Genomic DNA, 16,182 nt, shown 5'->3' with positions numbered 1-16,182 from the left:
GTGAGACCATATTTTAATATGCGGAGTGAAATGACAGTGCAAGATAGGTTAATTTTCTGAGGAAACCGGGTAGTGGTCCCACTGACACAGCAGGGAGTGTTGAAAGAAAAGCTGCATTCCACACACCTGGGAGTAGAGGGATGTTGCAGAAGAGCAAGAGAATGCTTGTATTGGCTAAATATGAACAGTGACATAAGGGACTACGTTTCAAAATGCCCCACGTGTAGAAAATATGAAGTAGCCAATCCAGCAGAACCATTAAGGGTCCATGAACTTCCTGACAGACCCTGGGCGAAAGTGGGAATAGATCATTTTCTCAATACACAAGCAAAGACAGTGATAACTAAACTGAAACACCATTTTGCACGACATGGAATACCAGATTAGGTGGTAACTGATAATGGGCCTCAGTTTAGTAGCCAGGAATTTTCTACCTTTGCAAAAAAGTGGTGTTTTACACATACACCAGTCAGTCCATACAATCGCAAGGCAAATGGTAAGGTGGAATCTGCAGTAAAGATGGCAAAAAACCTTTTCCGGAAAGCGATGGAAGATAAGGTTGACCCATACCTAGCAATGTTGGATCACAGGAATATGCCAGGCAGGGGTCTCTTACCACCAGTTCAGAAGCTGATGTCAAGGAGAACAAAAATACTTCTCCCAACCAGAGAGAATATACTCAAACCAGAATTACCCAAAAGTCTAAGAAAAATGGTGAAGCGAGACCGCAGGAGGCAAGAACATTCTTTCAACCACAAAGTAAAACCACTGAAACCATTGTATCCTGGAGATGTAGTATGGATGAAAACACATAAATGGTCAAAAAGAGTGGAGGAAAGTAGTGAGAGGGCAGAGACTGGATGAGCGATCATACCATATAAAAGTGGATAGGGAATTATATTGACGGGATAAAGTAGATTTGAAAAAAACTGCAGAGACACCCCCACTCACATCAGTAATACACCAGCCATATGAAGTGCAGAGCGAGTTACCCAAGAATGCAGGGCGGGGTATAGAAGAGATACAGAAGGTTGCGGACAACACGGTTGGGAAGAATAGTAAGAGATCCTGTGAGATTCAGGGATTTCACAACATAAGTGAAAGGGCAGAATAATCCCTGTTAGATATGAGGGTAGTCAGCCCAATGAATGCCTAGATCACTATATTTTATAGATTCTGTTTTCATTCTTAGACTTTTTTTTTGTTCTATTTTGTCATTGAGAAAAGGGAAGATGTTGCATGAGAGACTAATAAGAATTTTCATTGTCTTGAGTTGCGTCCCTTACCAGTGTACATTTTGCTTTGTTTACAATGATAATAATGATGCCATTATGTAAAAGCCGATCGATTGTTCTGTCATTTCTAATCCATTGACATCCTCAATAAGATAATGACACAGTTTCCATACATATCCATTGTAGGAGAAAGGGTAATGATTGATGTCCAAATTCGTGACTACGAGAGGAGCATAGGTCAAAACTCTTTTCCCTAACAAGAAAAACAAAAAACCACATCAGTAAATAGCAACAACTCGTGAACAAATTCTAAAACTGAAAATAATAAATTTTTTTTATTTTTATATTCAATCTTGCTCATGATCTCTCATGGGCATGAAAGTAATAAGATTAAAGTCCATGAATAAAGCGGGGAAACATGCATTTTTATAACTGAGAGAATTGTTATTGTCAACATATTTTATGAAGAAACACTGCGGATGAAGGTATACCAGGAAAGTAAGAGTTTTGGAAGGGAAAATATTTGTTGTTTGCATGAGTTTCATTAGTAAAGGATTGAATAATCTATCCGTTGCAGTTAGAGCTTGGTATTCTTTGCGGTGCAGTTTTACGTCTTTTAAATGGTCAGACACGTGTGATAATCACAGGCAGCAGCAAAGTAACTTGCAGAAACGTTGTCTAGAACTGATTTGTTTTTGGCATTTCAGGCCTTTTATATTGATTTTCTAGAATGCTCTGATCTGTTCACTGTCTATATATGCGAATAGACAAAAATAGTCCCATAGATTTGTATGTAAAAAAGGTGCATCACAACCACAATTCTACATGCTGATGCAATTGCGTGGCCAAATGGTGACAAAACCAAATTATTCCTGAAATTAATAAATTCTGGCCGAATGCATTTCTCTGATTACATGACGAGCGATTTCATTTAGCTGGTCACAACACCATGTTGATGACGGTATATTTTCAGAGATTACCAAAATATTTAGAGGTATCAGTTTTGGCTGATTGGCTTCAGTTCTGTTTTCACAAATTAAATCTGTTCATTCTTATTGGCACTAAACTATTCCTGAGATGACAAAAGTCATCAACATTGGCACTAAACTATTCCTGAGATGACAAAAGTCATCAACATTGGCACTAAACTATTCCTGAGATGACAAAAGTCATCAACAGTTGGAATTCATATATTTGATGTTCTTCTTTTTTTTTTTTTTTAAATATTTCTTCTAATACAAATATTACACATAAAACAATTACGGTTTACAGGAAATGGCACTGGCTTTACTTTTTTTTTAAGGGAATCTTTCCTTTTCCTCTTTTATAAACTGACGAAACTAAGAATATGAATAAATGCTTGCAGTAAAATTGATTAAAAATATATATGTTACAGACTGTATGGCTAGCAGTGTCAGAAAACGCCATTAAAAAATCTGTGATAAAAAATTGAATAATTCGACCTCCTATCTTTCGAAAAAATTAGGGGCTGAATTACATTTTTCAAGTAGTTATAACTACTTGAAAAATGTAATTCAACCCCTAATTTTTTTTTTCAATTAAAGGAGCAAAGACCAAAGTTTCAAAAATAACAGGTTTAATAGCAAATTATGCAATATTTGTTTTTTTTTTTAAATCGGTTTTCTTTAAAAAAGATTTAAAGAAAATCAACAAATTTTAACTTGCTTCGATAAAATATATGTATGATATAAATTCCAAACAATCACTTACCTATAAAAAAAATACTATTCGATGGTACTTCCATTCTTCATTATTAAGAATTTATCCATATTTATATTTTATATTCCATGTCCTTTTTAAATAAAATTCCTTTTGTAAGCGAGTATTAAAAACTGTTGCGACTTCAGCACATCACAAATGGAAAAAGAGTTATGAACTATGGTGGCCTGTAAGCAACAGCATTAATGTCTCTTTCTATTGCTGACTGTAAACAAAAGTTAGTAAATATGAGCCACCGTAGGTAAAAAAATAGTCCCATTTCATTTATCAGTTTTTGCCGATAAAAAAAAAAACAGTGATTTTTGATTTTTTTTTATTCCCTTAAAGAAATACATGAGTTTTTGATTTAATGTATTTTATTTCTTCTTTATGGAGTGAATGTTTTTTTTTTAATATCTAAAAAAAACAAACATTGAATGAAATAGAAATAATTGTCGTAATTAAACAAAACTTTCTGTGCAATATAATAAGATTATAAGGTTTCACTTTAAAAAAAAAATTCAACGTGATTTTTAAAAAAAACTTTGGACAAGTAAATTTGCGAATAACTGTTTTTTTTTTTGTTTTAAATTAGCTTATTTTATTTATTGTCTTTTATCTTCAATTTGTGATATATAAATTTGAGGTGAGAAAATTAATTATTTTCATTTTGATAGACATTTCAAAATGGGAGGGGGATGAATTTTAATTAAAAAAAAAAAACCCTTGTCTAGAATATTATATTCGGTTTGTTGAAAAGAGCATAAAATTTCACATTAAACCTGAAAATATTGTAAAAATTGAACTAATAGAAATTTTTTTATAGATTTGTAAAGTGAAAAAATTGAAAAAATTTAACTTGTAAAATTCAATTGATTTTATTACGTAAAAAATGGCTGCATGAATGCGCGCAGGCACTTTGTAAACACTGTGTTTTAAAAAATAAAAAATAATATTCCTATTATTTTTTAAACGACTTTAATAGTTTATTTTGGAAGTAGATTCCATAAAGAAAATAAACAGCCCACTTAAACAAAAAATTACGAGTTTTTTTAATATTTTATTTGCAGTTTTGTGTTAGGGGTGTCAAAAATTCCCCCAAAATTCTGACATACCTTTGGTGGAGTAAAGATATAAGTGGGATGTGTGTGTGCACTATTTAAACCTTTGATAATTTTTTAATGTAAGTTGTTATTTTCAGTCAAATGGTACAACAATAAAAAGTAAAATTCCTTAAAAATGTTTATATTTTTTTATTTGACTCTTATCTTTTTTCATACTGTCTTTATATTAATACGATGCTGAGTATTTTAGTATTATTTTTAAATTCTAAATATTTTGTAGATGCCGAAACTTCATTTTTAGAATCACTCTAAGAAATGGAAGAGGTGATTTTCCAGAATAGACAACTTGCTCCGATTCGTCTACCCCGAGTTAGAAACGTACCTGCAGTTCATCAGCGTCAAATACAATGTGAAAGAATCCATGTTGATGGAGACATCTTGTCGTGAGTATATCCACATTTACCAGTTAAATTAGATTCTCTTTGCTTTCTAGTTTTCCTATTGAAAAATAAATCATCCAATATTTTATAATGGAATGTAACAAATTTAACTTTTTCGACAATGAAATTTTCTCTGTTAAATTTGCTCTGTCATCTGGGGCTGTAGGATATGCCGAGTACACCTCTACAGAAGAGTAAGGGGCACCTGTTGATCATTAGTGGTTTATCATTAGTTGAAGGCATATGTTTCTTAACCTCTACACACCTTGAGCTAGATGAGTAATTGAAGAGTCCTGATCCAATCAACCAGCTTGTCAAACCTTATTCAAAAACTCTCCATTATGGTAGCTTTTACTCAGAAATAAACTTGGCTTCATATCATCAAATATCTGAACAGTTGCTATAAAGTCAATCTTACCAAGAGTCAAAGTTCTCTCAGTAAACACATAAAAATAAGTCTAGAAATTCATGAACCATGGGTTAGGGTCAGGGTCATGGGTACTCCAATTTTTTGCTAGATATGCTTTTACTATATAACCTTGTTGAGCAAAGATGAAAGGTCACTTTCCTCTTATTGAACATTGTGCTGGGTGGGAAGCATTAGATAGAAAACAATCAACTCTTTTCCAAGCTTGACTTGAAGCTAAAGTTTGAATTAGCAAAGTAAAAAAATTCATTATGCAACTCTCCCTTTTTGTAATAAAATATTTCCTCAGCAAATCCGGCAACCAAATTAATTGCAGCAACACTTTAATAGTGGAAATAGGGAAAATGAAATCTATAGATTTACTATTAAAAAATTAACATGAAAACACATCCACATCCAGAGGAGTTGGAACATATCATCTTGTACAATTGTAGAAATCAAAACCAAGCTAAAGAAACAAGCATAAGATGTATAACAAAAAGAAAAAAAAAGAAAATTCAAGGCAAATAATTGACATCAATACTGAAAATACTATCTTAAAAAAATAAAGGGGGGGGGGGCACGGTCCTTAAACTGCAGTGCGCCTCCCGAGGTGGGGAGGAGGTTCACCTCAAACACACAAAAGGGAATAAATTTGAGAAAGTAGAATCTCCACTCCCGTTGCATCTACTCTCCTGCCAGATCTGGATTCTCCCCAGCACCGAAAAATGAAGCTCATTTTGTAGTTTCCAGCTTCACGTGCACACGAGATTTTGTGAGAACGCACGTAATAAAATGCTGGCCGCCATCTTTGTTTTTCCTTTTCTCTGCCTGAACTCATTCGCTACACACCCACGGTAGGACTTCTGTTTCTCTTAGCTTCTGACCACACGCCCCCCCCCCTGATCTCAAGATCACATTTCGTAGTCTCTCATCCACTGTGGCGGTTGCCTCTCTCTACTTGGCCTCTGAGGTGTCTCGTCCTCCTCCTGTTGTTGCACATTCCCCTCCATTGCTTCGCTTTCCACTGGTCTGATGTCGAGAATGTGTCTTGGTACTCCATCCACCACAATGTTGTTTCTGGTGTTCCTCCAAGTCACGCGACCTCTACTTCATTGTGTGGTGCAGCGCGCCCCGGTGGCTTCACTCATACCTCATCCCCGAGTTTAATGGTCCCTGTAGCCTCTGCCTCTCTACTTGCCAGCTCAACCCTGGGATGTCTCCATGAATATGCGAACGTCAACAGTTGTGGAACCGTCTCTGACACTTGTCTCAATCTAGGCGACATATTATACCAGAAGACAGCTTGCTCAGGTGAGGTGCCTCCCCTTTCCGCAACTGCTTTATGGTGCGGTGGTTTCTTTCTACGATCCCGTTGCCATTGGGTCTGTAGGTAGCTCTGAAAAATTGTTGGATATTCCATTTCTTCATTACTTCCGTCACTGCTACTGACTTGAATGCAGTCCCGTTGTCGGTTAACAGCTTTTCCACAAGACCTCGCTCCAAAAACACATCGAGGATTGCCGCTATTTCATTGCCTGTTCCTCAACATAGCTTCCTCCATAGGGCAAATCGCCCAGGCCCACAGTCAATCATGGTCAGAAATGTAATGGGTGACATCGCATGCCAGTCTCTCCCAGGTCCCACTCACCCCCAATTGACCAGCTTCATGCGTGCTTGGAGCAGGATCAATCGACTGATATCTGTCGCATATCCTGACCACTTGCCTCACTTGCTCCTTGGTGACACTCGGGTTGACTTTCTTCACCAAGTACCACATCCTCTCTACCCCCATATGGTGTAGATTGTGCAGTTCTTGCACGCCAACATCATCTAGATCTGATGCAGCAACAACATCTTTCTTTGGCACAAGCCAGCTCTTCTTCATTCTCATGAGAGCATCTGCTCGGTTCTTCTCAGAAGCCACCATGGCTACGCGAAGCTTCAAACAAAACTCCTGCATCAGCTCAGCTAGCATCCCAAGCCTGTGCTTCACTAACATCGCTGCTGCCCCTTTCGTTCTTATCCTTTTTTCGCTTGAAATGAGGGACTTTAGCCAAGCAAACACAGAGGTAGAGTCTGTTTTGATGCAGATGTCACGCAGTCCCCATTTCAAGGCCAGATTGACCCCTTTGATTATCACATCTAATTCCGCTACATTGATGTGGCTGGCATCATTCTTCTTCCTTAACCAGGCCGCATCTTCTGCAACTACTCCTCCAACTTCCAAGATGACCCCTGTTGAAATGCTGCTTGCATCACACCACATGACTCCATCCAATGTTCACGGTACGTTCCAGGTTCCCTGGACTGGGTCGGTCTGTTCTGCTTCTTTCAGGAGCTCTTCCATAATGGCGACTGTTCTTCCTCCCACTTTATTATCCCATCCTCTTTTTTCGGCATGCCTCTTTATGTAGCTGCATGCTGGTCTAAGCCAGCCAACAATGGGGTAATGTCCGATCAATTTCCCACATATGGAAAAAAGTTCCTGTCTGTTGAGCTCTTGCTTCAGTTGCGAGATCTCGTTCCCCCTTCGAAACTCTAGGCTGCCCGACGCACCTCATTTCAGCCTTAGCCCCAAAGCAGCCCCTCCGTCTAATATTTCCGGCTCTTTGGCGACCAACCCAAACCTCTTCAAATGAGCCACCACCTCCTTGGCAGTTACCAGAGTCTCATTCACAAGAATGTTGTCTATGTATGAACTCACTGCCCCATCTCCTTTTTCCATTGTTTCCAGACTCTTCCTGAGGATGGTTGACATGATCTTGGGTGCCGAATTCAACCCGAACCCCACTCGCGTAAGGCAGTAGGTTTTGCCTTTGTACCTGACTAACTGGTATTTCCAGAGTTTCTTGGCAATGCGGAGTTGCAAATAGGCAGATTTTAGATCTACCAACGTAGACGCCCCATTCATCTGCCTCCATTCTCTGCACACATCTATGGCACTCAACATGTTGGTTCAGCTCTCGGAAATCCAGGGCCGGTCTTACTTTCCCTTTAATTGGTTGCAGAACGGCCATCAGCGGCAAAATGCCCGACTCAACGTCATCCGTCCAAGACAGCAGTATACCCTTCTCAATCCATCGGTCCACTTCTTGTTCAAACTCCTTTCTCACCCCTCCTCTGAGTGAATTAGCACGCCACCCTGTTTGTCAGCGATGGCACTTGATGTTTCCATGCCTACTCCACAGTCCACTGCTCTCCACGAATTCGGCTCAGGAATCCTGATCTTTGATCGACATTTTTCTTTCCTTCCCGGCCTTGTTGGTCCCTCCGGGAGCTTGCTCTGTCACTGCGCACTCAGCTAGTCCGAACCTCATGTTGATGCATGTGATGGTAACGTCTGCAAGTCGGCATATCACATCCATTCCAATGATGGCTTGGATGCCAGGCACCAGATGATCGGTGACAATTGCACGGACCCTCATCCGGTGTTTAGCAATATCAATAGTGACAGTCTTCCTTCCTCAACACTTCACTCATGACCACATCCTGCTGTACTGTTGTCCCTCCGGACTCTGTGGACTGGGTGCTCACCAAGATCATTGCAGTTTTGAGCAGCTCACTCACATCCAGCGTCTCTACTCCCGGGACCTACTGAAAACGTTTCGATATCTCTTCCGGGAACCCGGTAATGAATGTCATTTTGACTATGTGACTCATGACGTGTCTCCTGATGCCCGACAACTCAACCAATCTCCTTATCTCATTCGTGTAGACATCAACAGATTTACCAGTCCACCTCTTCTCCTTCAACTTATTAAAGGCCTCGCAAGGCCCCTCTGCAAAAGCTTTGATCAGTCGACCCTTGATGGCGTCCGCGTCATCCTGATCTCACTCGCTGAGCTCCAAATAGAGGGCCAGCGCGTCCCCTTTTAGAAACAGTGGTATTACTGTGGCCACATCGTCCAACTTTTGAATCCTTGCCACAAGTTCCAAAGGTCCATTTTTTAAGCCATGCCACCACATCACCGTTGCCATTAAAAGGCTTAATCATGTTGCTTAAGCCAGCGTTGGCCGAGCTGAAATAGCTTGAAAATACTATCTTTAAAAAAAGGGGGGGGCACGGTCCTTAAACTGCCATGCGTCTCCCGAGGAGGGGGGGGGTCACCTCAAACACACAAAAGGGAATAAATCCGAGAAAGTAGAATCTCCACTCCCGTTGCATCTACTCTCCTGCCAGATCTGGAATCTCCCCAGCACCAAAAAATGAAGCTCGTTTTGTAGTTTCCAGCTTCACGTGCACACGAGATTTTGCGAGAACGCACGTAATAAAATGCTGGCCGCCATCTTTGTTTTTCCTTTTCTCTGCCTGAACTCACTCGCTGCACACCCACGGTAAGACTTCTGTTTTTCTTAGATCACATGACTAAACTCTAACCCCCAAAGATCCACATAAACTTAAAAATTGGCTACATTGCAGTGAAAGTTAAAGCCAAAATCACTAACATACACTTATATTACAACTGAAAGCTGATGCACAAAAATGAAAGTATGCAAAAATTCTGTAAAGGATGGTTTCCACTTCTCAGGATCCACATCTTCATTTGATTAAAATTTGCAAGCTGGAAATAAATATGAAAAATAGATAAAATTAAAATAAAGGGGGTCCTCAAATTATGATATTGATCCGTTATTAAGACGTGTTGTAACCCGAATTTCAGTGTAAGTCAGAACATGAAAAATACTGTACTATAATAAAATGCAATAGTTAATGGTAAAAAAGTATTAAAAAATAGAAAACAATTTCTTACCTTTATTCCTTTGGTTGGCTTGCACACTAGAAAAGATGTTGCAAGGGACGCAAAGAGAGGTTTATTGTGGAGAAGAAGCTGCAGAATGTGCTAGAAAAACTAGGGCAAATGAGTCTGGATTCTCTGGAAGTGAAACAGAATCTATAGAAGATTGTGAAGAGAGTAGTAGAAGTAACTGAGGGTGCAGGTCTACTTTCTTAAAATACCGCTCCAGGTTAAACTGGACAGGCAGGATCCTCTTCTCATCCAAGATCTCCTTGTAACATTGTAGTAAATCCATGATGCTTCTGGAAACCCTAATGAACCTTATCAAGTTGGGATCCTGAGCCTCAAAAGTTACCAATACTAGCTGCATCTCAGCAAAACGTTTTGCCAAGCCCTGCCTTGTGAAAGCCTTATACTCTGGGGTGGGTTCTTCTTCTATGATCTACTTCTCCAGTTGTATCAGGTCCTCATCAGATAACTCCTCTCCATGAGATTCCAGCAGCTCTGTAACATCATCAACCTTCATATCCAGATCGATGTCCTTACAATGTTCTTAATAACATGGTCATCTGTGTCTTCAAACTTATGGAAATCATTCACAAATTAAGAACACATTTTTTTTTCAAACCCCATTCATGTTTGTTATCTTAACATCCTCCCAGCAATCAGCAATATTCTTCACAGCATCAACGATGTTGTAGGACTTCCAAAATTCCTTCAGAGTCGAATCCTTCCTGGTTTCAGTTGCCTGTAATGCCATAGCAATTGTCCTTCAGAGATAGCAGGCCTTAAACGAAGCGATCACTCCTGGCTCCATAGGCTGTAAGAAGTATTAGGTGGAGGGTAAACCACCTTCATTTGGATCAACCAAAGCACAATCTTTCCATTTCAATAATTTGACCACTATGCTGCTTTGTTATCACTGTCGCTTTCACAGGAGCAAATCCTTTCACATGTTTTATCGTTATTAATGGTAGCCACAATTGAATGACTAAGGCCAAGTGACTAAGGCCAATGTTCGTTGATGTTTCACCATTTTTAGATTGCTTTGTCCAATTTAACTTCCATGGTGATGGCCTTTCTTTTCTTTGATGCACTACCATCAAAAGAATCTGCCTTACACTTGAGAGCCAGAACAAATAACAAAAAGTTAAAAAGAAAATGATCAAACGCGCGAGAGAGAACCGGTGTAAGCTGAGACTGAGGCATCATTAGTTACATCATCTTCCTCACCCACAACTAAAACAAAGCGTATTCCTCCGCCATGTGCCAAAAACTAGTTCATGTCGCTTACGATGCTATGACGTAAGACAGAATGACGCTTGATATTATTTTTTTATTTTTATGGAGAGTGTTTGTAACCTTGAAACAGTGTTTGTAACCTCGAAAGTCGGAACAAACGTAAACCGAGGACTCCCTGTACACTCAACATTCCTTTTCAAAAAATGGGAAAAGTTGTTAAAACAACTCAAGAATGATGAAACAACCAAAATACCCTTCCATGCTTCTTATGAGAAAATTACTGAATCTAGATGAACTTCAAAAGGAGCTACAGTCTTCCATTTTTAAAATTAATTCCACTCCCAATGTTCTCTCTACAATAAAACCCACTGAGAACAAATAATATAATCAGCTTTCCAATAAAGAAAACCTTCTCAAACTGAGACTATCAACACCACTCTTAGATATGAAATCTTCTCTGACACTGAAAGAGTAGATTTCAAACAAACAATATTTACCTAACAATCTCTGTTGACATGAGAAACTAAAGCACTCATTGAAACTCTAAATAGATATTTAAAAAAAAAAAGGAATCAGAAGAAAACCTCAACTTTTCAAATACAAACCGTTTAAAACAAAAAAATCTCTATCAAGCAAAACATAAATTCCAATTAATAAAAAATGATCCAATGGAATTGTTAAAAATAAATATTAATGAATGTTTTTCAAAATCATCTTCAAACACCGGCTTCCCTCGTGCAAAGAGAAAGAGTCCCTGAATGGGGCAACCTGTTGGCCATGGGTTGTGACCTGTAACGCCTTAGGACAAAATCCTGGTGGCTGAACAGACCAAGTTCTAGATGCAAAGAAAGTCTTAGCCCCACAAGACACCACTTAGGTCTTTACTTTAGCTAGATTGGTGGTCATAGAGGCCCGATTTGATCAATCTGTCAGTCACACCAAACCCTAGAACTTACACTTAGAAATACTGACTATTGCACCTAAGAATAAAACCTACTTTTTATTCTTATGATCAAAAGAGACAAGTAAATGTTAGAAGGCGATGGTCAATCAATTATTGATACTAAAACCGCATAATTGTTCTTATCTGATTATTTAAACTTAGCAATACACACAGACGATAAAACGCATTGGATAATCACAGATTTCAAGGGGGTTCATATTTTAAAAAGTAAGTAATTTTTTTTTTTTAATTCAGTCTGTTACGGTCCTACTGAAAGAAAAAAGAGAAATTGACATTTCAGGAAGCATTGAAAAGAACAATTTTTCTTGGAACGAAAGAAAGTTGTCCATTTCAAATTTCTTTTGTTTCATAAGAAGAAAAAAAATATGGCGGAAAGGGACACACGTATGCTGTTGGTTTGGTGTCAATTTAGTGTGTGTAACCCCCCCCCCAAAAAAAAACCTTGTCTACAAAAGAATTTTTTTTTTGTGGTTTAAAAAAAAAACTATTCAGTAAATTTATTTAATCCTTTGTGCAGGTACTGTTAACGTTTTGTTTTATTATTGTGTTTAAAAAAAAAAGAAAAATTCTTCAGCAGAAACAATTAGCTGAGTTTACAAAAACTATACAATTAGCACTGGTGGCCCAACAAAGCCAGCCAGATGGAATTTTTACAAAAAGAACAGTTAAAACAAAATGAAGTATTAAAAACAATATTAATGAAACAAGAAGAAAAAAGGATTGTCGGTTTACTCTGGAAGGAATTGCAAATTTGCTGACAGAATTTTTATATGAACCACCTAATGGCTTAAGGTTTCCAGCATATTATCATAGATACGAAAATATTTTTTCCAAACGATGTCAGACCTGGTCGGATGAAGAAAAAATTATTTTATTGTTGCAAAAACTGGATTCCCATGAAAATACCAAGTATATTAATTTTATACTCCCAAGGAAACCCAAAGATATTTATTTTAAAGAGACTATAGAAATTTTATCGAACATTTTTAGGGAGCGGGCTAGCTTATTTTATACTTGTTATAGGTGTTTAAATATTTTGAAACAAGATGATGAAGACTTTATCGCCTATTCTGGCAGAGTAAATGCCCAATGCGAGTTATTTAAGTTGAAAGACCTAAAAGAGGACATGTTTAAATGCTTGATATTTGTTCAAGGGTTAACATCCTTGAAGGATAAAGAGATTCGTTCTAGGATATTATCCATTATGAACCAAGATATAGAAATAACCTTACAGAAAGTTTATGAGGAATGCCAGAGACTGTTAAATTTAAAACAGGATAATACTAGTATCGAAGAGAAAAATGTTGACAAAATACAAAGGGTAAAGCAAGGTGACCACTATGTAAAAAAAATACTGTAAGATGTGTGGAGGAAAGAATCACTTCACAAAAGTGTGCTACTTCAAAAGCAAAATATGTTATAAGTGCAGGACACAAGTCAACAGTATGCAAAAAGTAGAAATACTGTAAGCATTGATTCTAAAAAAGAGTCCATATATGGTAAAAAATGGAAATATATTGAAGTTAGAATTAATGGCCGGAAAGTCTTTTGGATACTGGAAGTGACATAACGTTAATTGATGAAACAATATGGAAGAAAATTGGTTCTCCAAAGTTGCAAAATACAAAGAAAATTGCCAGAGGAATGTCTGGAAATAGATTAAAATTTAAGAGTGAATTTTATATTATGTGACCCTGAATGAAAACACGGTAAAAACTAAAATAGAAGAAATTCTAATCTATTCGGTATATATTTGATGATACTTTTCAATTTATGGGAGAAACCAATCAAATCATTTTGCAAAAGAGTAAATTTGACAGGATCTGAAAGTCCCAAACTGCCAGGAAGATTTGTTGAGGATTTGAAGAAGGATTTTAAAAATGTATTTTCTGAAGGTCTGGGTTGCTGTACTAAAACAGAAGTGAAATTTGAACTGAAAGATGAAGCGAAACCGGTGTTTAAACCCAAAAGGAAGGTTCCGTATTCGGCATTAGAAACAATCGAGAAAAAATTAAATCGACTCAAAGAACTCGGAGTAATAAAAAAAGTGGACTACTCTGAATGGGCATCACCCACAGTTTATGTGTAACGCCTCCGTGCAGCTCAGCTCAGATGCATAGGCTCGTGATTGAAATGCACCTGTAGCCGATACCTGTGGCGCCACCCATGGTTTCGTCTAGTGGCCGAATTCGTCTTCGGGTCGTCGTCGGTCTCCTTCCGGTTCTGCTTCAAATCAGCTTCCAACCGTCATCTGGGCTATCGGAGAAATATATTGCATTCACAACGGCTTTCCAATCAAAGAAAAGAAAGTCAAAACTTAATTGGTTAACACAGAATTGATTATTGTCTTTGACTTTACAATATAATAGTTACACACTGCCTAGTCATGCAACTTAGGGGGCTGGCAGTTTTGTTTCCTTTACCAAACTCTACGTTCTTCATCTACCGTCAGTCCACGGGAAGGGATCAGCGAAAAAAGACACCAATTAGCCAAGTGTCTTGCTTTTATCAAATCAGCCGTTCCTCCATCCACCTTTTTGGAGTTATTCTTTCTTTCTTTCCTTTCCTCTCCCTCTCTCTGTTTCCCTGATTTCTACTCCTCCTTTCGGCTTTATCTATCCCCATTTTTAACCCTCATTGCACTGAGGTGTTCCTTATTAGGAGCTATTAGTCACTCGCAGGTCGACAATGCCTGGCGGCGACCCTCATCCCCGATTCCCACCCCAAGCTGTCAGCTTAAGAATCTGGATTTCTTCATATCGCTCAACAGAGGGCCCAAAACAACCTTTTCGTTGTTAATGGATTTCCAACAATAAGATAAGAACAATTATTTGTTTTTTTTCTCTCTCTGACAAAATCCCATAGACATTTCTGTTTAAACATCATCATCATCATCATTAGAATTCAGCCGTGCGAATTTCTCTGAATTCGTGTCGACTAGCAAGGTCACACGGCATCGCTCGGTCCGCATCATGTCACATATGTGAAAAAGAAAAAGAAAAAAATCAGGGTATGTGGGATTTTTTCAACAGGACTGAATGATTGCTTAAAGAATCATAACTATCCACTGAGTAAATATTTTCTAAGTTAAATGGAGGAAAAATTTTCACAAAAATTGACTTATCAGAAGCATATTTGCAGGTCAAAGTCTACAAAAATAAAAATACCTGACAATGAATACTCATAAAGGATTATTTTCCCTAAAACAATTGCCGTTTGGGTGGAAAATAGCACCAAATTTATTCCAACAAATTATGGATGCCATGCTAGCAGGCTTAGATTTTTCAATGGTTTATTTAGACAACATTTTGATAAGAAGCAAAAATGTTGAAGAACATAAAAACCATATTTGGAAGGTATTTGAGAAAATAGAAGACTATGGATTTAAAGTGGCTCTCAAAAAATGTAATTTTGGTATGGACAAGATTGAATATTTGGGACAAATAATTGATTGGAAAGATAGAAGACCTAACCCAAATAGGACAGAAGCAATTAGAGACACCAGACAATGTAGTAAAGTTATTCTTGAGTCTAGCAAACTACTATAATTCTTATATCCCAAATATGCACAAACTAAGAGCACCATTAAATGAATTATTATAAAAAATGGCTCTGGACAAAAGAATGTGAGGAAGCATTCCTAAAAATTAAAAGATGTTTGTTGTCGGATCTAGCGTTAGCACATTACAATCCAAAAAAGGATGCGAGTGAATATGGTTTAGAAGCGATGCTTCTACACAGAATGGAAGATGGATCTACTAAACCAATTTTTCACACCTCAAGCGTTTTATTACCCGCTGAAAGAAAGTACAGTCAGATTGAAAATTGTGTATGCTATGAGAAAGTTTCATAGATCTGTGTCATTATCGAGGATGTCAATAGATTGCATAAGACATAACGACTGATCAGCTTCTATAAAAAATGGCGTCTTTATTTACATCTGACAAACATGAGTACACCGGTAACTCCAGCCGGTGAAAACTCTTGTCCAGTCCCTCATGCAACATTTTCCCTTTTCTCAATAATAAAAACAGAAGATAAAGACAAACAAAACAAAAAAAAAACACAACAAAAAGTCTGATAAGAATTAAAACAGTCTACAAAACGCAGTGATCTAGGCATTCCTTGGGCTGACTACCCTCCTACCTAACAGGGATTATTCTGCCCTTTCACTTATGTTGTGAAATCCTTGAATCTCACAGGATCTCTTATTATTCTTCCTGACCGTGTTGTCTGCAACCTTTCCGGACTTGGTTTTGTTGGGGATGGGGTCGGGTTGAGGTTTTCTCTTATTTCACCTTCATATTGAGGTGGTTCTGAGTTACATATCTCTTCTGTACTCTGCCCTGTATTCTTGGGTAACTCGCTCTGCA

The 16,182-nt window shown here is 37.9% G+C and overlaps 1 protein-coding gene across 3 annotated transcripts in view; it reads left to right on the top strand.

Annotated features, from left to right (window-relative positions):
* The window catches only part of LOC145276871 (SPRY domain-containing protein 3-like), a 333,878-nt gene that overhangs the window by 207,777 nt on the left and 109,919 nt on the right, over positions 1 to 16,182 (top strand). For all 3 annotated transcript variants that reach the window (XM_080128277.1, XM_080128276.1, XM_080128278.1), the window contains exon 2: positions 4,299 to 4,461. In XM_080128277.1, the coding sequence (XP_079984403.1) occupies positions 4,334 to 4,461 (128 nt within the window). In that variant the 5' untranslated portion in view covers positions 4,299 to 4,333. The remainder of the gene's footprint in view (positions 1 to 4,298; positions 4,462 to 16,182) is intronic.

This window comes from Euprymna scolopes, chromosome 5 (genome assembly GCF_053919585.1).
Source record: "Euprymna scolopes isolate OS-2025 chromosome 5, ASM5391958v1, whole genome shotgun sequence".
NCBI lineage: Eukaryota > Metazoa > Mollusca > Cephalopoda > Sepiida > Sepiolidae > Euprymna > Euprymna scolopes.
Note: the sequence above shows the minus strand (reverse complement) of the source record. Positions and strands in the feature narration are given on the sequence as shown.